Source organism: Aulostomus chinensis, chromosome 5 (assembly GCF_037954235.1).
Source record: "Aulostomus chinensis isolate RoL2024-O1b breed Wild chromosome 5, RoL_Achi_v1.0, whole genome shotgun sequence".
Lineage (NCBI taxonomy): Eukaryota > Metazoa > Chordata > Actinopteri > Syngnathiformes > Aulostomidae > Aulostomus > Aulostomus chinensis.
In genome coordinates this window covers 26,664,562-26,688,267 of record NC_141324.1, presented here as the reverse complement: position 1 = coordinate 26,688,267, position 23,706 = coordinate 26,664,562, and the positions used below count along the sequence as shown (strand labels likewise).

Genomic DNA, 23,706 nt, shown 5'->3' with positions numbered 1-23,706 from the left:
TTCTCACTCGTGTGTAATGACAACACATCAACCTCTTCTCACATAAGTGCGTTGTGCTTTTTTTTATATACTAGAGTTTCGCCGCTGGGGTTTTTGATCTTGTCATACAATTTTGTCCTTGTGGAACTATTAATATTCATGTAATTGACAGAGTTCGCGTTGCCCACCGATCTGCTTCATCGGTAACAATCGCTGTGTCTTGTCTTGTGGCTGTGCTTTCAGGAAGGTCAGAGTGTTGGTGTCTTGAAGCATTAATGACACGATCCGAGTGTATCTTGCCTCCAACTGCTCCTGGTTGTTGTTGGCAGCCTCCACGCTGAACTCCTCCCTCATACGTCTACACCTCCTTCTATAAAGGGACTTTAAATGCTCTTGTGGCCACTGTAATATCTCATAAAGGGATTAACAAAAATGTTGGATGTTCTCAGTATGTGCAAAGTCAAATATCTGCCTCCACGAGAACAGCTGGATGTCGAGCCAACACAAAGGAGGAGTATCAAACCTTTAATCTCATACATGTATCCAGTTACAGAGACGTTTCCTGGAGCCTATTACAGCTCCTACTGAACAAGATTCTGCATCTTCATGGATATTAAACTGGCCGTCACTTAGTTGTTAATGACAAGAATGCATTATGTTGTGGTCTTTTTTTTTCCCCCCTCCTTTTTCAGATGGAAAAAAAGGACAACAAATGTTTAAATTATCTACCACTGTGTTACACCCCAGAACCTCATTTCTACTTCAGTTATTTGGAATTTGTACTGCTGTCACGTTAAGAAACACTAAGTGGACATGAAAAGAAGCTATTTTGAGGACATGAGATATAGCTTGTTCCCTCAATTTAATTAATTTGTGACCAAAAGATATAAATTGTAAAAAAAAAAAAAAAAAAAAGAAGAACTAAATTGTGGGAACAAGTTTAATCTTTCTTTTTTCTCTCCCTCTCTCTCTCTCTAGCCACTTCAGGGCTCGGTAGTAACCACCTGAAGGAGGAAACTTCAATTTCACATATTTCCCACGGAAAAAAGTACTGGAGCTCCTCATGGACGGGTAATACACCCACACACGAACTCGTCAGAATCTGTTGTGTTCTGGATGGAATATTTCAAATTTAAAGTCGGAAACAGTGTTAACCAAGCAATATTCCTTACTTTCGTTGCGCAATCTGTACATGAAAAGGTCCACATTCCTACCTTCACTACGCGTTAAACGCTTCAAACTTGTAGCTCCAAAGCTGCACTTTAACGTGTCTGCTTGTGCAATACTTGCGTCTTTTCTTGTGCGGACAAATCATTAGTTCTGCGTCTTCAAAATGTATTTTGGTCAGTGACTTCGAAACCATGTTGAAAGTGAGCGGTCGTGTAACCTCAGCATGGAATGGAGCCATGATTTGCCTGAAGCAGGTCTCCCATTTCTTTCATTTGGCCCCTTCTTTTGTTTTGATCAAACAAAAACATAAACCCGTTGTTTGTCTTATTTGAATTTGAGTACATCATCCCAATTCGTGTAAAACTGTGTCGGAGTTGTGCGTCACAAAAACGACCCGCACAGTTCTGTATTTTGGTTCGCAGCATGTGGCGACTGTGTCATGTTGTGACTTGTGCAGCTATTTAAGTGACAGCACGTTATATTCAGTAAAACTAGCTAGTCTCACATGTCATGTACAGCAGTAGGGCCTGGTGCATTACACAGATGTGGTTATTTTGTAGGACGTTGGGTGCCGAGCGGATTTTGACTTGGTTTATGTGGGACAATGAAAGTTTTAGGTGCAGTTTCCATCCAAAGTACGACACAATTTCAACACTGAGTTCTCTGAGGAATAAAACGTCTTCTCTTTTTGGAGGCACAGTAGATAATTGCCTGCAGATGAAAGAAATATCTTGTATCCAAAATATAGAGTATGCTCTTTATGTGGAATAGATTACATAATTGCTGCTGAGTTCATCATTTTTTAAGGCTATATTTAAAACTCCTTTGATATAAGCACTGTAATTCCCTTTCGCTGTAAACACTCCACAAGCCTCGAGACGGGGAGGTTATTGACAAGACTTAAGAAAATCCATAAAATAACATCTTTTTGTTGTACTAAACCAAGCATAGATGTGAGTTTCGAACATACTCTCAGGTCTGTGTGGTTACATAGACATCTCTGTGGAAACAGTCTTTGGATCCACACTAAAGTGCAGTTTTTGTGGTGCAGTGGTCAAGTCTTTGGTAACTGGGAAGGGAGCTCAGCTGATTGGGGGACGGTCTTTCCTCCTTCTACGCCTCGGGGTATCAGAATTTAAAATCTTAACAAGCTGTCTCCCTGCTGGAGTCCTTGTTAATCCAACTCTCATCATGTGTCTTTATGTAGAAAAGCCCCCCCCCTCTAGCTTCGCCAGCAGATCAGTAGAGACACGACAACGAGCGCCACCATGACGTGATTCTGGCTGCCTCTGTGCCATCCTGTGGAATCATTATGGAGCAGCTGAGGCTGGTCGCTGTCGTGTCCGCGGCTGCGGTCTGATGTCTGGCTGCTTGATGAACACTGGACCAGAGGCATCTGATACGAGGTGGCTCGCTTCTCCGGCCGGTCTGGGCTGGAACCGTCGCTGGGACGCTGGCCGTTGTAGAGCAGGTAGCGGCCGTGGGCGTCCTGCTCCATACGGAAGAGCTCGTACTCCGTGTGGGGGAGACGGATGCCCAGAGCCACACAGCCGTTGGTCACGGTGACGTCCTGCTCCACGCCGACCTGCCACGACCTCTCTGCACCACACTCGTTACCGTTGAAGACGTTGAGGAGGGAGGTGGTGGCAAAGTCCATGGGTGTCACTCGCATGTGGTTCACTAGAAGTGAGAAGACACAGGAAGTGACAGCAGCAAAAAGATTTAGCTTCTGCTGGTGGTGTGATGTTGAAGTGACGCTGTGCTACAGACTACAGGTGCAACAAATACGTCCCCGCAGAGAGGAACCCACTCAGGTACGAACGGCCCCGCGTTTAACGAGAGATAGAAACATCATGAAGAACCGCTACTGCACCACAGTGGGAGAGGAGGTTATGATCTCACCAGAAGAACCCAGTTCATACATCTGTTAGAAAATTCCACGGTTCACAATGTCGCCACCCAACTCTGGAAAAGAGTAAATGCACCAAAGTGGTTTTAAGAAGGAGAGAATACAGTTACCAGTTACCTTTGAAGACAAAGTCAGTCCCGCCCATGACGCGGGTGGAGTGGAGCCCTCGGCTGTAGCGTCCGCGGGCGTAGATGGTGAAAGTGGGGTGCTTGCAGACGGGGTCAGAGTAGTGGTAGTAGTGGCCCTCCCAGGTGTGGTTGTTGTCGTGGAAGATGAAGTGACGGGTGAGGAACAGGACCTCCGGGCGAACTTCGCAGCGCTGACTCACCCACTGGCCGTACAACCCCACAGTCAGGTCGGCCCTCGGAGGGAGGATGGGGGGGTGACACGCGTCTGAGCGGTAGATGATACGACAGGCGATGCAGCCGTGGTAGTGGTTCTGGAGGTGAGAGGACGGTTGGCGTTTACATTGATTGCATGGTACTCAAACAGAAATGAAAAACTCTTAAAATGTTAGAGCAAGACGTCAACTTTTTAGGAGATACACTTCTTGTTCTTTCTCCTCAGAGCCGGGAAACAGACTCTCAGAGATCAGCTGACTGCTCGTTTGCTCAGCACACTGAGTGGTGGTGGATGGGCAAGTTAGCATACCTCCGTCCTGATGCTCAGCTTCCAAAAAATCCCCATATATGTATAAATATTTCCTTTATAATATATATTACTTTAAAACCTAGTGTCCTCAAGAAGTGGGTGTCTATATTTCTCCATAAGCTGCTGAGTTTGTAAAGTATTTACCAACTGGACCCTGCACAAACCACTTAACATCGCTGAGAGAGAATCCAGCGCCGTCTATGAAAACTGTCTGAAACCAAAACTTTCCTCATCCATCATCAGTACATTACGTCATGAAGTCCTCATAAAGGACAGCTGGCGTGTCTTCAGAGGTGAAGGAGGAAAAACTATTTCCTTAAGTCAGAACCTCTTAGGAGCGCTGGAACCCAGACAAAGTTCAAGCATTTTCTCAGGGTGATCACATCATTTACTGTAAAAGACAGATGTCTGGCCACACACAAGCCAGGACAACAGGACCAGCTACACCACTGATGTGCTTTATTCATCCCAAAAATTCTGCTTTGCTGTGTCTCTGAGCTCCAGGCGATCACAAAACAGGACAACGCTGGAAGTCACGAGTCCACTAAATGTCCTCCAAACACCAAACCCCTGGGACGTTTGAGTCTTGAGGGTGGTCGGGATTTTGTTTTCATGAGTTTTATGCGGAGTGATAGAAGGAGATGAGAGAGGGGTAATATTACCTCCCACAGATGAGATAATCTCAGTGGAGTTTTTTAAGCGCCTCAGAGGGAGAGGTTAATGGGACGACTGGATGGGAGGCCCGCGTGTAAGACAGCATTGTGTATTTATATGTGTGTAACTCCCATAAAATATTCATGTAGAGAGGAAAAAATAATTACAGGTTCTCAGAGAGAAAATATGCACATACATGTACATAAAGCTGCATAAATATAACATTAAGGGTTTCTGTTTCAGGTGTGGATAACAAATTCCAGATTTGTAGAACATAAAACACAGACAGCCTGTCAGAGCTGCAATAAACCATGTGACCATGAACACATCTTCCTCCTGGTGAGATATTTGTCTCACCGTGTCCAAGGTGATGACGAGTGCAACATGATTATACTCTAATCAAGCAGCAGTCCTGGACTCAGAGGTGCCTTTGGCGAGCGTTTCAGAGCGCAGGTTGCAAATAAAAGTCAAACTGTTGCTGAGATACTGGAGACTTCCTCCACTGAGAACTGGTGCGCGAACCTGGACACGAACCTTGTGAAATAAAACAGACTGATAGGAAGACCAGCATCATTCCAACCCAAACATCTCATCAAAATTCTGTTTATTTGGTCTAATTGAATGTGTGTGTGTGTGTGTGTGTGTGTGTGTGTGTGTCTAAGTGAAAAGTTTAACTGTAATGTAGGAATGTTCATGTGCAAATATCTTTTCTATCTGCTGGCACCAGAAGGCCTCCGGTGTCCTAATTACATTCACAGATTTATGATACTTTTTGAATGAAAACCCGATCCAAACAACAGTTGTCGTTAATATCGCTCTGCTGTCGCTCCTGAACCGCTAGATCTGGCACATACACTTAAGTCCAGTGTTAATGCACAATTTGTATCAGGGCTGAGTATCAGTAAGTACCTCGAGGCATGATTTTATCATGATGTACTGCAATATGACATGGTAATACTACAATACTGTCTGCCACTCCTGACTACTTTAATAATATGTTCATCACACCTGCTTTATCTAACTCATTGCTCTCTTGCGTCTTTAAAACCAAAGTGCACTCAAATGTCTACGAGGCTTTGGAATATTGATGGTTGTATTCTGAAAAATACACACGTCGCTGCGTTATGGCACAGCCCTAATTAAGGGACAACCTCATCCACAAGTGAAAAGAATTTCACCCTTCGTTTGAGGGTTTTCGTTCAAATGTATGTGGTTGAGAATGTTGTTGTAATATTTGCTGCTGGCTGTCTTAGCCGGGACTCAGCTGAAAAAGAGGTTTTTAATCTCAACGGGACCTTTTCTGGTTAAAGAAAGGTTAAATAAAACATATAGGAGGCTGACCAGCTTCACTGCTGAATGTTTTTCAAAGGCTTACAGGCTCACTAGAGCTGCCAAGGACATGTAAAACTCACTAAAGTAGAACACGTCGTAACAAATGACTCTCTGTGTGATGTAAAAACATAAAACCACAGAAACACTTTAAGAACAGCAGCAATATAAAAACACAGATCATAATAATCAAATAGTCATTACGCTGCCTCTGTGACGCAGCGCCGAACCAGCAACAGAAAATGGAAAAAACAGAGGAAACAAACTTAAAAACAGCTTTTGCATCACTACTGAGATCCACCCAATAACCACAAATGAATACACTGGCACCGGCAGATCTCCTGGACTAAAACCAGCTCCGAGTACACCGCGTAAGATTAATGGATCGGATAGTCACCATGGCAATAAAAATCCCTGAAAAGAAACCGTTACCAAACCTCAGGAGACGGTTGAGAACACTTTGTGTAGGCAGGAGTGAGGTTTTTTCTAACACTGTTTCACACAAAAATATATCATTCAAACCTGAGTTTGTGCATAGCCGATGACCAGCGGGCCCCCGAACTGACCGAGACGGAGGGCGTTCAAACACGCCTTCACCGCCTGCTGCATCATTATAGGTGCATATTAGCAGGGTTAAAGGGCCAGTCAACCCAAATGGCACATTAACATGTTTTTACTCTGGTGGTTTCTAACTGTGCACTTTTGGTCTGCGTGCTGAGGGCTTGAGTAATGAGCATCCCCACCGCCACCTAAAGAAAGGCTTGTTTTTGACGCCTTAAGGAGCGTTTCAGGGGTTTAACGAGGATTCAGTATCAATCTCATCCTCACGGTTCATTAAGTAGTGGCTGACTTCATTTGAAGACAGCTTCAACTGGAAATGAGGAGCCGCAATGAACCAAAACGGTAAAACCCAAAACAACGAACCTGAAAGACTCCCTGAAATGCAGGTCCTGTTGTAATTCTCTGCAGGTTCATCACTACAGGCAAAACACACACATCCAACGTAACGTTCCAGACCAAGAGGTGCCTGCAGAACATCTAGAATATGATTCCTGATGGTTTTTCACAAGTAAAAATTCCTCCATTTGCATTTTATTGGGGAGGCTAAAGATGTTTGTGGGGCAGAAATCTCAAAATGTGGGCAAATAAAACTGAAACAACTTCTACCATCCAAACTGCAGAGATGCCACTGGAGGAAAATGATAAAATGTATCATTTGTAATGCTGGTAAAATTGTCCCTTTCAAGCAAGCTGTAATTATGTTAGAAGGATTTTAAACAGCAACTCTGGAAGACCAACACCCAGTCTGCCTTTTTATTCACAGAAGTGGAGTTACCATCTCGTGGTTGTACGCCTCCGCCGATCGGTTAAGTTGTAGGTCACATGTGACGGCAAGATACATGTAGAAGAGGAGCCAAGCGAGAGATTTTCGACAAATGGCCAAATAAAAGTTTATGATGTCACTGGGAAGTTGACCTTTTTGAGATTTGTGTGAAATGTTGTCATAATCCGTGTGTGAATTACTGAGTTATGGTCCAGTCACAGTGCCCTCAGGTTTTAACCAGCCAGTTTGTCCTTGAATCCGAGTGGACGTTTGTGTCTGATTGGAAGAAAAGCCCCGGTGGCATTCCTGGGGTATTATAGTCACGACAACGAGACGGACAGATGGACTACCCGTAAACACAAAGCCTTTAGCAAAGGCTGACGCAGGTGTGGTGCATAAAATAATTTTTTTTTAAAAAGAGCATGCATGAAGTCAGAGCCAGTATGTGCTCACTGGAATATGCCGCATGATTCCAAATTCTAGGAATACCACATGTTGATCCCTCCCAGAGATACTGTACTGCAGGCAGGGTTTCACGTTGCGCCTCTGCGGGCCAGAGGAGCTTAAACAGAGAAGCTGTGGTCATCAGAGCAACATGGGGGGGGGGCTTGTCTGATCACAGCTTTTCACTTCGCTCTCTGTTTACTTTCTGATCAGCCACACCAGGCCCATTACCACCCCCCCACCCCCCCACCCCTACAAATGGATGTTTATTTAGACAGCGGCCCTGAACAGGATTTCATTGTAATCTCCGCGGAAGGTGACAGTGAAAACATCACTCTAGAGTTTCTCCCAGCGGTGAAACTGCTGTTCAGAAGTGTAAACACAGATGGACAGACAGAGCTCGGCCTTAACGTCAAACTTAGAGGATGAAATTAGTGCAGAGTTTCTGGTTTCCGCTCGTGATAATGTTTAGTGTGTGGGGTTACAGGAGCAGGATTAAATGCTGACCCCCAACTCATCTTTGGATCAAACGCACTCACCGCTTTCAGGGTTTGCAAATTAAAGCTTAAAGCTTTAGCCTGCTGTTTCTGTGCTCTTTCGCAGAAATTTTCAAACTGTTTCACCCTTTTCTCCACTCACAGCCCACGTCTTGTTGTGTGTGTGTGTGTGTGTGTGTGTGGTCTCAGTGTGGAGGGTTGACACAGTGAGAGGATGCTCCACTCTGACTCCAGACATAAACGCGCCCCCCCCCCTCGTGTGGTCGTGCATTCCAACACACGCTAAGTGCAGCATTTGTGAGGGTTCTTGTGTTTATGGACTAGTGACCCCTACTGGTGAGTTGGGATGTTGATTTACCAAAACATGTTGTAGGTCTTCAGTCGTACACAAACCTCCAAAGACCCAGAAATGAACTGGGAACTAAACTGGACCCCAGTAGAACAGAGAATGCCCGACCCGCAATTTGATCCATTTGTTATTTGAAAGTTGGAGCCTGGCCCGCGTAGAACTGGGAAACGACTGACCTGGATTCCGCCCACAATTTCACACTGATTGCTAGACAAAAGTCAGCAGAAATTCCTCGTTGTGAGTGGCTCCATATAATCCTTCTTCCTTTGCCAAGAAAGTTGCAAAAACACACCCATGTTATCTGTTCTTCCTCTCTTGCTGATTGAATCAATGTGGCTGATCCACTTGTTGTTTCCATTTAAATGTCCTTTTGAACTTGTTTGCTCATTGTGACAACTGCTAACATTAGCATTGCTAACCTGCAATGGTCTGTGCTCTCTGTGACTTCCTCAGCAGCAGAGCCCAGACATACTGGTCATGAACGGCCTTTTCTGATCCACTCAGGTATGAGACCTCGGGACCAGAATGAGACCCAAGTCAGGCCTGAATGTACAACGTGGATCTGAACTTGTATGCGTCCTGGTACGGATCAGAGGTCCTACTGCTGAGGCGGACCTCTAATCTGAATCCAAATGTCTGGACTTCACTGTGCTTGCAGACCGACCGCGCAAAGTTTAGAGCTGCTAGGAGTGACAACTAGTTCAGCTGATGAGATTGGTAAATGAGTAGTTTGATTAGCGTTAGCAACAGCAACCTTTAAGTGATGGAGGAGATTCTGGCCTGACACCAACGCCATCTCAGCCTCAGAATGACCAGATCATGAATGCTTTATCTTCTAAGCTTCTGCAGAAAATTTCACCCTCAGCCCTTCATGAAAGGTGACCGTGAGGAGCTGACCTTGGCGTTTTGCAGGGCCATCTGGTAGCTGGATGGCTTGTAGTACAGCCTCTGGGACGGCTCTGTGTGGATGTCCCCCAGAAACAGCTCCTCCACCAGGTGGTCCACGTTGTGGTGCATGTACTGCTTCTCCACCCTCAGCAGCTGCAGCTCGTGCATGGCGAAGTTGAGCTCCCTGGAGCAGTCGTGGCCACCCTCCTCGCTCCACAACTCATAGATCACACTGGGCTCCCAGGGGCCCTTCACAGCCCCCCGACAGCTGCGGTTCAGCCTCTGGCTCAGCTCTTTGGCCACGGTGGCGGTGTGACACACCATCTGAACATGGTGAAGATGGTACTCTGCCTCCGTCCCACCACGGATGATCCAGGAGGCCTGACGCAAACGCAGACGTCCCCGGATGACCAGCGTGTAGGTGGGTTTGGTGCAGTGGTTGTCCTCATAGTAGAACTGGTGGGCCTGGAAGGTGTTGTTGGGGTAGAAGCGATAGGAACGCGTCAGGAACTCTGGACCTGGTCTGACCTCACAGCTAAAAGATGAAAAGGTCCACGTCAACATCACATTACCATGCGCTAACATGCATGTTTTGTCTGCACTTTACACAGGCAATATTTTTACGTCATTCTCATTCTTAAACCAAGAACAAAGGACACACCCACCTGGTGGAGACCCAGTGACCCTCCACGTTGGGGGGCATCTGCACCGTGATGCGGGCTCCATTGTGAAGGTGCTTCAGCATGTGATGGCACTGAGAGTCTTTCCCCGCCCAGCCAAAGGTTTTCTCCAAGGAGAGACGGCTTGTTTGGCCATGGAGGGAGGAACCTTCGACCCAGCCTGTGGAGAACAAGGAGACAGGAGGTTTGGCTCAGGTGACACATCGCACTCTTCACTAACGATGGTTAGGAGGGAAGCGATTCAAGATCCCCGCACATGAAGTAAGATAGACAAAAATACTCTGCACGTGCATGATTCTGCACAGAGAAGCTCAAACACCGCAACTGTGGGAACAATCAGAAAAACGCACTTTGGACCACAGAGAGACATGAATAAAAAAGTATCAGTTTGATCCGTAAAACACTTCAGTAATATGAGAAAGACGACAACATCCACATGGATGAGAATTAGTCCACAGAATCCCAGTCTGATCGCATCATTCAGTGGATTTTCTTGTTAAATATATCAAATTTGGTTGTTTTTTTCTATACCATTGTCTTGGTAGTATAAGCTACATGATTAAAAAAATGCCAGTCGTCTCTAAACATAACTCTAGATCCCTAATAAACACGTTGCACCTCCAGCAGTTCGCCTAATTGGGGTTAAAATACTGAATAAGCGACCTAAAAACAATTTACTCTGGCCGCTTTTTCTACTTTCAGATCTTCAGCTTCTGAGGCAACCAATAAGAAGGCTAATTAGGCCCAGATCAAATAGAAAAAAGGAGTTGCTTTGTTGGTTTGAAGTTGGCTCTCATGTTTTCAGTCTGCTTATTCAATCGCCGAGCCCCTTTGAAGTGTTTAGAGGCTCTCATTTAGTCATGTTAACTCATGTCATCACCCAGGGATTACAGGGCTTCATCAGTGACCTGAAACACCTGGTATGAGTGCAGGCCTCATGGGTTCATATTAGCTGAACACATGATGAAAATGCAAAAGCTCAGATGTCCAAGTTCAAGAACCTGGAGGTGATTCTTTTTTCTTTCTTTCTTTTTTTTTAACCACAACAGACTTAAAGAAGTACTAAAACAGCAGTGAGGACATGGCTCGGACATCGAGCTACAAAGTTAAAAGGACGTGAACAGTATGGAGGATATTCACGGCGGTGCACCACATGAAACAACAGTACCTTCAACAATAGGCTGGGCGTTTGGGGATAAAATATCGGAAATGAAAGCATTTTCAAAGCCTGCAGCCAAAGAAAAGCCTTGAAGCTCACGTTCCAGCACAGACTGATTCCATGTAATACAGAAAATCTACCTTGAAATATGAAGTTTTTCCCCCCAAATTCTTTGTGTTGGGCCCAACATGCCTGGCGATATTACTTAACACCTTGGAATGCTGCTGTGGTCGCCTCTGTGCTTTTAATTTGAGGCTAATAACACAGAGTTAAGAACAAAAACATCTGATTAAAAGAAACCCAAAGCTCCGCTGAGAACAAAGCTCCATCCAGCTGTTTTACACCCCGAGAGGCAGCGCCGATGTGTGTTAGCTGAGGTTTGTGTGTAAATCACCACATCACAACGCCGCTCGGTGGAAACACCGGACAGTGAGGAGACTTGATCCCAGGGCTCAGCTGGTGGCATTAGTAACGCTGCGCTGCTGGCTTGAGTGGTGTTGGAATTCAACAAAAGACTTCACAGTTTGATACATGTTGTGTGTGTGTGTGTGTGTGTGTGTGTGTGTGTGTGTGTGTGTGTGAGGATTTTTTTTTTTTTTTTTTGCACCTGCAGTCATGCCTGGACAGGAAAAAGACCCCAGAGTGCGTTTATACAGTCTAGTGACCAATCAAAGTGCTTTCCAACAAATTCCCACACATGCAGTTGTTTATTGTTCTAGATCTTGAGGAGCCCTTGAGCCATCCAGGGACCTTTTGTTGTTGTTGTTGTTGCTGTTGTTGTAAATTCTCTCGACCCCCTGAGCCAGCCAGAGCAGAAACGACACCAGCATGTGGTGAATTTAAGGGGAAATGTGTTGTACGCACACCTCGAAGGTCCAGGAAAGGACACGCGCAGAAGCCTTAATCAGTGCAGGTTCCTGAACCGATGGCGTTCAAGATATTCTGAAACTATGGGTCTGTCTATCGAACCGACTCGCATTCACACCATCTTTGTGACACTGCAAGAGGGTGTCCCACAATGGCAGTCAGACACCCTCGCAGAGTTCTCCAGCGGAGGGGAAATAAATCAATAAATAATAACACGGTTGATGCAGCGATGCTGGCTGGGCCTCGTGCCGCACTTGTAACCTGTATACCAGTTTCGTCACAGTTCGCAAGTAAAATGTTTTCACTCCCTCTGGGACGCTGACTTGGTTGTCTGGAAATAATTAATTGTTGGTGAGTTCGGTTCAGAGCCAGTTCCCTGTCGTTGAGAGAGACCTAAAAGATACATCACAAATACACGCAGGCGCAGACACACACGTAGTCTTCTCGCTCACGGGGGGGGGGGGGGGGGGGGGGGGGGGGGACTTTAAAAGTACAAACTCACAAAGGTCTGGTTGTTCAACAAATTTTTAAAACATGATGAATCTCTTTTCATCACACACACACACACACACACACACACACACACACACACACACACACACACACACACACACACACACTCACACACACAAAAAAGACTTTTTTTTGTCCAATAAGATAAGGTTCAGATTTCTGAGGTTCTTGAACTGGGAAAACAGCAGCCATGAACAACAGGTTTTCAGAGCTATTCTGATACTTCTGGTGGCTTCATCTGATCTTTGGCAGTTTCCATAGTTACAGTAACGTAAATTTGACCATTCTGACATGCAGTATGTTATGATCCATCAACAGTACACACACACACACACACACACACACACACACACACACACACACACACACACACACACACACACACACACACACACGCCACCTTAAACTGAACTGAGCCAACGAAATAAGAAGAAAATTTGTGCTTTATGGAAATTCAGATTGCTGCAGAAGACAAATATCTCACAGAGACTTTTATTATCAGAGACAAAAAGCTTGTTAAGAGTGTATCAACCATTTATAGCCTTTTCATCCTGTAAATCTACTGTCAAGTGCCGTCACAAGCACCAGCAGAACCTGATTGGGTCTTAAACCTTTCCTTACCAAACATGGTCTCCAACATCACATGGTCAACGGCCCGCGATTTCAACATCTTTACCAAAACATCCCTGCCTCACCCATTCCCGCTTCCGATGTCCTGCCAAGATTTCCCAGGACCCTCAAATACTTTTCTACTCCCACTTCAACAACTGTTCTGTCCTCTGGAGAGGACGCGAGGGCGTTTGAGGACACGCCGAAGGTCACAGGGTGCAAAGACTAGACTGACATGGAATACCTTATGGAATATTTTCAATAAAATTTATTTTGGAAATTAACTCTCAAAACAAAACAAAACAACAACAAAAAATCATTCCACTGGAAAAGGCACAAGAAAAAGTCCCAGAAGCTCATCTGTATTTTCCTTTTCAGAATTCAAACAAACGTTCCCCTTTCACCTCATTTAAAACAAAGTATGCAAAGTTAAAAAAAAAAAAAGAGCTCTGATTCATCCTCACGTGTGGCATCGCTGCTCCTGATATTTGGCCATTTGATCGGATGTCTTTTCAAGAATCGTTAGTGGTTTAGTGAAAATATCATAATTATAATGAAATGCGATCTTTATTTAGGGTGATTTTTAACTCAGTTACAAATCTGTTTTACAAAGAATTCTATTAGAACAGGGCCAAGCCACTCGAGATGGAAAACAGGCTTACGGAGGAATAAATGAGGAAATGATGAAAGAGGTTATGTGAGGCTTATTTGTAAGATTACTTTTTAAGGGGATGCGTCATACGGCTCCTTCTAGACACGTTTAAAAGAGCGTCAGACATGTTAGCAGTGGGAGTTTCCCTCAACAGCGTCTTCACCAAAGTCTTCCCTCATTAAGCCAATCATCAGAATGTCCCGACTGGATCGTCCCTCGCCGTCGCTGCTCTCTATCGAAATCAAAGCGGCCACAAAACTCCCAGAGCCCGAAACCACAGAGAACATTTCCAGTTGGCCTGATACCACTGGTGAGGTAACAGCACTGGGACGTCTGACAAGCAGAGAAACTCCACATCGTTTATGGCAGGAGAAAAATCCACAAGTGCCAGGGCAGAGACCAGACAAAGGACTGCTCTCTGCGTTGTCTCAGAGTCTGGGGCTCGCCGGGATTTAAAGGAGCTACAGAAAAATAACATGACACCTTTAACTTGAAAGCCACTGAATCCAGAAGAGGGAAGTAAATAATCAGAGCTGTAAAGATGTGTAAAGATTGCCGGTGCTTGAGGGTTTTAATTTTGGAAGACTTCTATGGATCTGGATTTCACACAAAAACCACATTTATCCAACGGCTAGAGTTTGGAATTAGTTTGGACAGATTAGGTCTTTAAATGCAATATGCAGTGGAGCTGGCGCTGTCTGTTTAGTCACCGCTAACATCAGCACGCCATTACCCTCATGAACACATGAAATTTCACTCAAAATCACAAATGTCAATCTCGTGCTTCGGCTAAAAGAAAACGCAACAGCGGGGATCACCAAATCAGCAGGAGCCCTCCTGAACATCTGGGCCAAAATTCAGGGCCATCCATCTAAAAGTTGTTGAAATACTTAAAAAAACAAGACTGATGTTCTTTCACAGCACCACACGTTGATGGAAAAATTATTTTGCACTCACATTCCCACATTTAAGCCGTTTAGTGGCTTTTTCAAACCCTCCTCCTTCACTGGTTGGGTGGTTACACGAGGCAGAGCTCATGTCCACTAAAACACGGGATAAATTCTTTACGTCATCGTCACGCCCTAATTTCCAAATGCCCTGAAGGAAACACTCGTGATCGCACTTGTTAGGAAAATGTCTGCTGAGGTGATAAATCAAGCGCAGAGTGACATCATTTCCTCAAACAATCAAATTTAGTTTTGGAACCACACGAGTCGACCCCTGCTGGCCGTAAGAAAGAACGCAGGTTTAAGGCACTTGCTTCATTGAAACGTTTACATGATGGAAAATGTTGATTTACCACCTAAGTTTCACTAAAACTGCTTTAGGTGCACATAAACATGCTCGTGTGACTGAATCGTAAAATCCGATCAACATTCCTGGACGATGCGGTTAAGGAGCCATGTACTCTGGCACGCTTCGTCCGACCCCACATGACCTCGGTGTTCTGCGCATGTTCTGGTGGTCCCTGTGGTGTTGACCTGAGAAACTGAGCAGTGGGTGCTGATGCTTAAAGCATATCTGGACAGACGAGGGAAGAAATATTGTTTGCAGTCTCTTGAAGTAAACAGCCGTCTAATAATAAGCTAATAGCAACAGACTCACCTCGTGTTCCGCAGGCAGACGCGCCTCTGTTCTCCTCAGGTTCTTCTACACTGAGACAGCAGCAGCAGGCCTATCTGAGCTGTACCTGACTGCCAGGACGGTCTGACTGAGTCCATGTAGACTCTGTAGGTGTCTGCTGACATCACCATTCCTTGACCGTATAAAGATGTGATTTTTTTTTTTAAATGCGACTTTTTTTTTTTTTTTGGTGGCATCCTGACAGTGTCTACGCCACTTTTTTTTTCCAGCATTCAAACGAACCACATGGGAAAAACCACATTTGACAACCTTTGCTCCTTGTGCACCATCACAAAAAAAAAAAACAACCTACAAGATTCCACTCTTAAGCTCAACATGGACAAAAAAAAAAGTCATTTGATTGCTCCAAAAAACGAAAATAAAACATTCCTACGACAACTGACAACCCCGTCTGCTGATCAAAATCAAGGAAAGTGATGGACTCGCATTCACCGAAGCCTCTGTTGTTCTATTTGTTTGTCCTTTCCTGACTCTCAGCACTTTCCCTGCAGATGTCACAAGATTATTCTCTTGTATCGTGATGTTTCTGTAACCAATTACATTGAATTACAGGGGAATTACAATAATTTTAGTGTTTTTCTCTGCCAGTGAATGAATGAAACGACTGCTGCCAGGGTCATCCGGGGCTGCAGGACCATCCCTGCTCCTGCACGTCCGTCTGTCCCTGCTGGATTGTTTGGACTAGCTGCTGCTTTTTTTCCCCTACCGCTACTTTCACGACTTCTGATCAGACTTCCCTTGATAATGTGTTATTTCGCGGATCTTCTTCTCGTGTCTGTGCAGTTACTGCTGTGATTTATGGTAATATTCCACGCTCTCCAATTTTGAAAAGTCAGGCATGAAATGACACACTCTGACTTTCTAGTGCTTGTCACTAAAGATGGTGGCAGTGCTTGTCACTGACAGATAAATCAGCAGGCTCACAGCATCTTGAGTATCTAACCCAGATACTCAAGATGCTGTGACTACTACGCTGGCAGATATGAAAGAAGACATCAGAGTAGTTTAATTTCTTTGTCGTCAAGGAGCCAAGTTTGAGGTTTTTTTCCTCAGCAATCCTTCGATGTATAATGTTTTGGGTTAATTGTACAAAAAAAGCAAAAAAAAAAAAACCTTGGAAGTCACAGTACATTCAAGGTTTTATGAGAACATTTTCATGCATTTTGTAACTTTTTTTTCATGTCAAACTAAAAAAAAAAAAGCCAGCATTGGTTCACTTCCTTGCATTTGGAACCTGCCTTAACATCTCGGATGTAGTAAAGGTTTACGGGCCGCTGGAGCCCAGCAGGAGTCTGGTTAGACTCCCATCAGTCAAAAGGTGAGGCAGACGCTGCTCCATGTGAGCCCAGTTACTTTTGTAGATGTGTTCCTTCACTGTGCTGAGGTTTCCTCCCTGCTGTAACTTTGCAGCGCACTCTAATCTGGGCTGCATTTTCATTGCCACCATGAAAGGCTGCAATAACACAGCATTTAATTGAACGTTAGATCCACGTACACACACTTAAGTCGACTCCAAAATATCCTTTTATCTGTTATTTGAAGTTGAAGCCAAATTGTGTCTTCCAGTGTCACCCACAGCAGATGGATTGGGTCAACTGCAGTCCCATAATCCTCTGCTGCTCAGACAGGGTTTTCATCAGGGATGGATGTTTTAAGTGGCTCTTAACTCTCTCATAAGGCTTTCATCTGCCCAGCAGCCCCCGGGAAACATTTTATTGCCTTTTAGCCTTCAGACAAGTACATCATTGTGGCATAAAGCAGAACTTGGCCAGAACATATATTGCTAACAGTCTTTTTCGTCAGCAACCAGCCAGGAAGGTAAACAGGTGCATTTCAGGTTCCTACAAGTAAAAGTATGTGGGCACAAATGACATGGAAGCAAAAGTATCCTCTTAAACATTTTAGAGGATTTGTTTCCGTTTCACATTGAGCTCATGTGCACATTTTCAACTCGTGGAGAGTTAAAAGCCTTCGCTTGTTGCACGGGATGAAAGCAACTTTACGCGTAATGAACCGGATCAAACATGGAAAAAAGTTTCTTACCCAAACAAGCAACGAGAAGCAGCGTGAATAAAGGATCCATTCCGCTCTTTAACGGATTGAAGAGGGCTTCGCTGGTCACACAGACACACCGGGTCGTCTTTCACACAGCCTCGGTTTTCCCGAAACAAATCATCACATCGTGTATCCACAGTGTGGAGGAAACACTCCGGCGAAATCCGAGCATCCTCCCTGGTTCGCTGGAGAGAATTAAAACCGACGGGGTTCGAAGTTTGTTTGTTTGGTTTTTTAAAAGATAAAAAGCAGGGATCACACTCAGAGAACGAATGGAGGTTAAACTTTTTTGCCGGGCGTCCCAGGGCAGTAAAATCGCTGACATTCAGGATTCAAATCTCTTGGTTTGGTTCTTCTGCGCGCGTCCTGCGCTTTGGAGGCGTGTGTGTGGATACTGGACTGAACTCCCGCCTCTGTGGAGACTTTATGGGCGTGGAGTGGGTGATAAAGTTTTCTCCTGTTAGGTGCACACAGGGAGAAAAAAAGAAAAAAGGAGAGAAAAAAAAACATTCATCTGCTGAAGGTGCGTAAACAAAGATCTTATTAAACACTTTGCCCTGGCATGAATTAAAAGAAGCTGCTTATAAGCTTTACGCAGGAACTTTTTTGCTTTGAATTTCTCAACAACTCCATCTGACGCTTGTATTTTCCGCAGTGAAGCTAATTCAACTACATTCCCTTGAGAAAAGAAGTTCTTCTGTTACCAAATTAATTCTTCAAAACTAGTAAGACTTGAAATATGTGCGTCAAAACAGAAGCGCAAGATCAGGAGATGTTTTTGTTGCGCGTATTAAATGCAAGTGAGCGTGATCACAACGAGGTATGAGAGGTATTTTCCACCTGAAGTCCCTGACTGGCCGATGACAGTGGGAGTAATGAGACGCATCAGCACAATTAATGGCAAAGAAGATCAGAAATCCCTGCCCGGTAACAAACTAAAGCTTCATAAGCGGGTAAAAGCACAGAAAGCTGATGTGCTGCTGCATGGAGGTTTTTATCTACCAATATCATTCTTTTTCTTTTCTTTTTTTTTATTAGAAAATGTCTCACTGTAAGCCTACGTGAAGGACTTTGCACATATTTTTCCGGATGCTAGCTCTCAATTATAAACCCTCTCATCATAGGTTGCCTCAAGCAAGAGAGGGAGCGAGAGAGAGAGAGAGAGAGAGAGAGAGAGAGGCCTTGGCCTTGAGTTTTAGATCCTCTCCATCTTTCATCTCTGGGCTCTTTGTTGTCCCTCTGAACTTTTGACCCCAGGGCGACTCTCCAGCTCCTTGTCATTCATCCAGTCAGCCGGTCTGAGCCTGAGGAGAGAGTGTTTGGTTCAGTCGCACCCCTCATCCTCCCATACGTGCAAAAGCATCAACGATAACTGCAAAGTAAACCACTGCCTTCATCAACGCATTTCAAAAGGCATCTCTGACCTTTTAACCCCTTTGAGTAAGTGCTGATGTCAAATTTCCTTTTTATCATATGTAGGTTTTGTTACAGCAGCGTTGTGATTGTCAGTTGTTCAACCATTAGTTGTGCGAGGCTGACGGCTCGATATCACAACCTTCGAAGTAGCTACTGGTGCTCCAACTGTTCCCTTCGTTCTCTCGAGACAATAGAAGTCACGGGCGAGGCACAAGACGGCAGACTTTACTTCTTGTCTGTAAGACTAAACTGTGGGCTAACAAAAAAAAAAAACCTTTAGAACTCATGAATAAGGTCCATTGTTGGCAGTTTCTATTTAAATTTGTACCTGTAATAGACAGATAGACGAATACATACATGCATAGATACATGGATGGATAGAACTTGTGTTTTCAAATTCGAACATTACTTTGTAAATTGTTAAGTTTGCTTGCCCGTAGAAAGGTGACGGTGACGGAGGCCCCAGCGAATACAAAAACAGTATTTCATGTGCTTATCCAATAATCCTGCAATCCTTTATCAGCAGAGCAGTGCACCACGGAGGGAGTTCTAATTAATTTCTATTATTTGGAGCTTTAACCCACATGGCTGCCTCCCTCAGTTCGCTCCATGGTATTTGCTCTTTTCCTTCTAATCCTGGATCCATGCTCTGGGAGAGTGATTCCAACCCTCCTTTCTCAATTCCTTCTTTTTCAGGTTGCAGAAAAGCCGCTGAGCAGGATCCGGACAAACACACTGATGGGATTTGCAAGAAGCCCGGAAGGGGGTGTTAATAAGGGGTCTGTATAGAGGAGAGACTGGTGAAACTGGCAGGCTTGTTCTGGTGTGCTGACCCCTGTGTTGTCCTGTGTAGCTAATCAAAGCATCACTGCACCGTCTTTGTGTGGCTCAGGAATGTGATCTATGTGAGGTGGAAATAAGACTGCTTTCATTGTCAGAAGGGTCAGTGGGACAGTAAAACCAGCGCCTGTTGCTTTACCGTCACATTTCCCAAAAGAAGTGACGATATTATGGACCAATAAAGTCTGCTATGTTGTTGCAGTTCAGCCTGTAAGCTTGTTTTTCTCCCTCAGTAACGTCTTTAACATGCTGTTTCGTTCTGCCTTCATCATCAGCGTCGCTACGAATGTGAGCGGGGACAAAGTGACTGTCTCTCTGCTTCTGATTAAAGCTGTGTTCCGAGGACTTGGATGACTCTGCTGTTTTCTATTTGCCTCTCACTTTTCATGCCTCCCTGTAGACGTTTGTGTCATTTCTAGAGGGTGCTATAAAAGAAGGGAGTGGTGCACAATGAACATAAAACTCACGCTGAGTTATGAGACGTTAATTGTTGATTGTTCGTTACTAAATAACAGGCCACAGAAATGTTTTTTCAGTCGCTTATTATCTATCGTCTTGAGGTGAGCCTCACCAGCTTACCACTCGGTCACCATGAACCCATCAGTTCAGCCAAAGTTTGTTCAAACCCGCAGAACTTTATTTAAATTGCAAAAGGAAATCAAAAAGTTTCCAAAGATACCAAATATGTCAAGCTGAATTTGGGTGAAATGTGTATAAAATGAAACCACCTCAATTTGATGGAATGGTGCAGCCACAAAAATACATGGCATCTCTGGATTGAACAATTAGCGTACACATCATAAAGTTTATTTACTCCCACGTGGGGACAGACGAAACAAGTTGTATACACCAAACTGACATGGTATCATCTTTTACGATGATATCATACGGTAATAGCATACAATTTGCATATCCAGCAGAGATAGAAAGTCCAGTATTCACCACTGGCTCGGCTGTTTTGCTCTCACCAAGCTCCCCAGTAATATTTCTGGCTCTGTAAATGAAAGATGCGTCGCTGGGCGCTAACTTTATCTGTCAGCAACTTAGTGATGGCTAGAGAGAGACCCGCAGTTGGTTTATCATCCGTCATCACAAACAGCTGCCTGCTGTGTCTGGAAGCGACTCTGAGGGGAAACTGTGAGAGTGAGACAGCAAAGAACAATTGTGGGCTTAAAGGTACTGAAATGCTGTGTTAATACAAAAATGTCGGTTAAAAAAAATTAAGAGGCCTAAATCCCTCTGAAATGTGCAGTCTAAGCCCCCAGCTGCTCCTGAATGTTAAACGTAGCTCAACGTAGCTGCAGATCACTTGTGCAGTTTTCATCCCTCAGTTCAATGTTCCGTTTGCCTCCATGTTTGTTAGCGCGGCCTCTCTGCAATGCCTGATGGGAACTTCTACAAATTTGCCACAAACGTCCGATGATCATGACTCAGTGATGACCTGAAAAGATTTTGGTGGTCGAAGGTCGCTGTCGCCTCAACTGATCACAATGTCTCAGGAACGCCTTGAACAAATATCTGGAACTCACAGATGACCAGCAAAGATTTAGGTGATCAAAAGTCAAAGGTCACATGCTAGTGCAGTATTTCTAGTTTATCCTTAATCAAGAATCCCTTTACATCATCTTTTACTTGTTTCCCCCCCTCAGTCCCTTTCCCGACATATTCAAATAAAACTGAGGGATGAAAAAATAACGACGTACGATCAAATCAGTGGAAAATTAAACAAAGCTTTCAGCGCAACTGAAACGGAACAAGATCAGCAAATACGAGGCAAATAAAAAACAAGCAGCGCACAAAAATGAGGAGAATAAGACAAAACAGACAAAATGCTCCCGTGGTGGTGACATGCAGACGTACTGTAGAAGTGAGGACACGAAATAGCTGGTTCAACAAGGCAGATGCAGATTTTCCTGTGTTTTAACAACAGTAACCACCACAGCGCCCATTCGTGTACCAACCATGAAAAATGATCCTAAGTGGATTCCATGGGCATTGTTTCAGTGGTGCCGCCATTTATTTGTAACACATTACGAGCCACCACACAATGCTGGTCGTGGTCACTTCGCATACCTTCTGTGAGATCACCCTGTAATTAATACAGTGTTTTATTCTTTGTTATGAATCATTCTTCATCTTCTTTTAACTTTTTTAAAAGAAAGTGGCACGCTTAGCATATTCCAGCTAGCCTCACGCAGTTGAAACTGGCAGGAAAGTGATTTAGATGGCACTTCCTCAACCAGCTAATGAGAAACAGAATGAAAAGGGGAGATACGCTTATTATTAAAACTCTCTATGAGTCACATTTTTAAAATACCAGGTCCTATAGTTCCCGTGATGCAACTCAACAGCCTGCTTTGTCCTGTTAACGCTTGTATGTTTCAAACTCCACGTCTTCAGTTTGATACAGAACGATTCACTTAAAAATTTTAAGTCTTCGAGTTAAACCAAAATAAATCTGACGAGAAAATGAGAGTTAAGACTCGAATAAGTTCCTCCAGAGTCACACAAGCTATTGCACAACTGTTTTGCCAGGCTGAGTAGCTGAACTGATCATCTGAGTTAAAACACATATAACATGTATCTGCAATTAATTTTCACTTGAATTGCACTGTCATCCACATTTGTTGTTGTTATAGAAAAACTCTGCAGCCAAGCCATGAGTGAAAGATGCGAGGTAGCAGCCCAGAGCCCAGTCAGGAAGACCTGGCTCCAAGTTCACTTTCAATATGGACGACATCTGCTGCTGCAGAGACAACTGGAACAACACAGTTAAATCAATCCAGACTAGGAGCGGGAAGCAGAGAGACACAGAGGTGGGGGTGGGCAAAATAGAGGAGAGGGGTTGTCTTTTCATCTGTGTTGCACTGGTAAATACTTCCATGTGCAATAAGTGATCCCATGGTGGAGAAATAACGCAGCCAGTAGGTCAGAGATCAACTGTCCCATGAAAAAAAATCTCTGAGAAAATCAGCGGACGACAATTGAAGGGGAGGCTTTTTTTTTTTTCCTCCCCGATTAAAGGAACCTAAGTTGTTCTTAAAGGAACAAGCATGCGAGTGATTTCCTCTTCCAGATGACCTCCAGGTCTTCCCGCAGGTGTCAGGTGATTGACAGTAAACAGAACGTAACTCCGTGCGGCGCTGATTTGAAAACACTCGGCTCACACAAAAGAGCAATGAATAAACTGAAACACTGACAGAGCCCATAAGCTGTCATGTTTTCTATGATGAATTGTTTACCTTGGGCGACTCTCAGGACTGCTGAGGTTGGTTTGCACAGTGGACAAGATGAAGCTGCAGCGAATGGCTCCTTCCGTAGGGGGAAAAAAAAAACTGCAAAATGAAAATGGAAAACATGGCAGAAGCTTAATTACTACAACTGGCAACAGACAAATAACTCAGATATCCATGACACAGTATGACTGTTTAAACTGATCTAAAAGAGGCCCCCGTTAGGCCAGAGTCAGGATTCTTGTGGGTTCTGTGGCCTCTGGCCCATCCAGCAGCGTCTGGCCCCTGTTTGTCCTCCTTGATGCCAGCTGCTTGATGAACACGCAGGCTGACTCGGCACCATCCTGCTACGCATATATGCTGGCAGAGGCTGCAGAGGTCTTCAGCAGACTGAAGCAGCGTTGCACACAAAATATACACACCATTATAACATCTCACAACAAGAAAACCACTTCTGTTGGAAATATGTGTTTGATGGAGGGAATACGAGAAACATAAAAACCGAAAAAGGAAAATATCACAAAATAATGCAGCTGTGTTTGCATCCAAATCTGTCTTGTTGCTGTAGAACTGCCAAACGACCGCAGTCGTCAGTGTCAGCGGACGAACTGTTGGGACCCAATTTGGGCATTAAAAAAAAAAAGAAAGACGCTTCTGACCAACTTTGCTTCCATTTTGGAAGCATGTCATGTTATTTTGAATAGGTAAACCTACCATTTTGAAAAGAACTGTTTGATAATCACAACTTTATTTTCTGCACATATTATTGAAAGCACATGCACGAGAATCCCAGTCTTTGGGAGGGGAGGTAGTAGACAGCCATTCTATGTCTTACACCTGTCTC

The 23,706-nt window shown here is 44.3% G+C and overlaps 1 protein-coding gene across 1 annotated transcript; it reads right to left on the bottom strand.

The window, feature by feature from the left end:
* Positions 1–497: 497 nt before the first annotated feature.
* On the bottom strand, positions 498–17,858 carry LOC147261950 (protein APCDD1). The gene is made up of 5 exons (XM_086204281.1): positions 17,362–17,858; positions 9,860–10,034; positions 9,204–9,729; positions 3,176–3,497; positions 498–2,829 (listed from the first exon to the last, which is right to left on the bottom strand). Exons 1-5 carry the CDS (start codon positions 17,399–17,401, stop codon positions 2,372–2,374), a joined length of 1,521 nt encoding a protein of 506 aa, XP_086060407.1. The 5' UTR covers positions 17,402–17,858; the 3' UTR covers positions 498–2,371.
* Between the last annotated feature and the right edge of the window lie 5,848 nt (positions 17,859–23,706).

What these genes read in the sequence shown, in the direction of transcription:
- LOC147261950 (XM_086204281.1), bottom strand. Translation starts at nt 17,401, where the DNA reads ATGGATCCTTTATTCACGCTGCTTCTCGTTGCTTGTTTGG. An exon ending in GCTTCTCGTTGCTTGTTTGG is followed by an intron (nt 10,035 to 17,361) that starts GTAAGAAACTTT and finishes TGTTCTCCACAG; the next exon opens with GCTGGGTCGAAGGTTCCTCC. An exon ending in TGGCCCTGCAAAACGCCAAG is followed by an intron (nt 3,498 to 9,203) that starts GTCAGCTCCTCA and finishes TCTCACCTCCAG; the next exon opens with AACCACTACCACGGCTGCAT.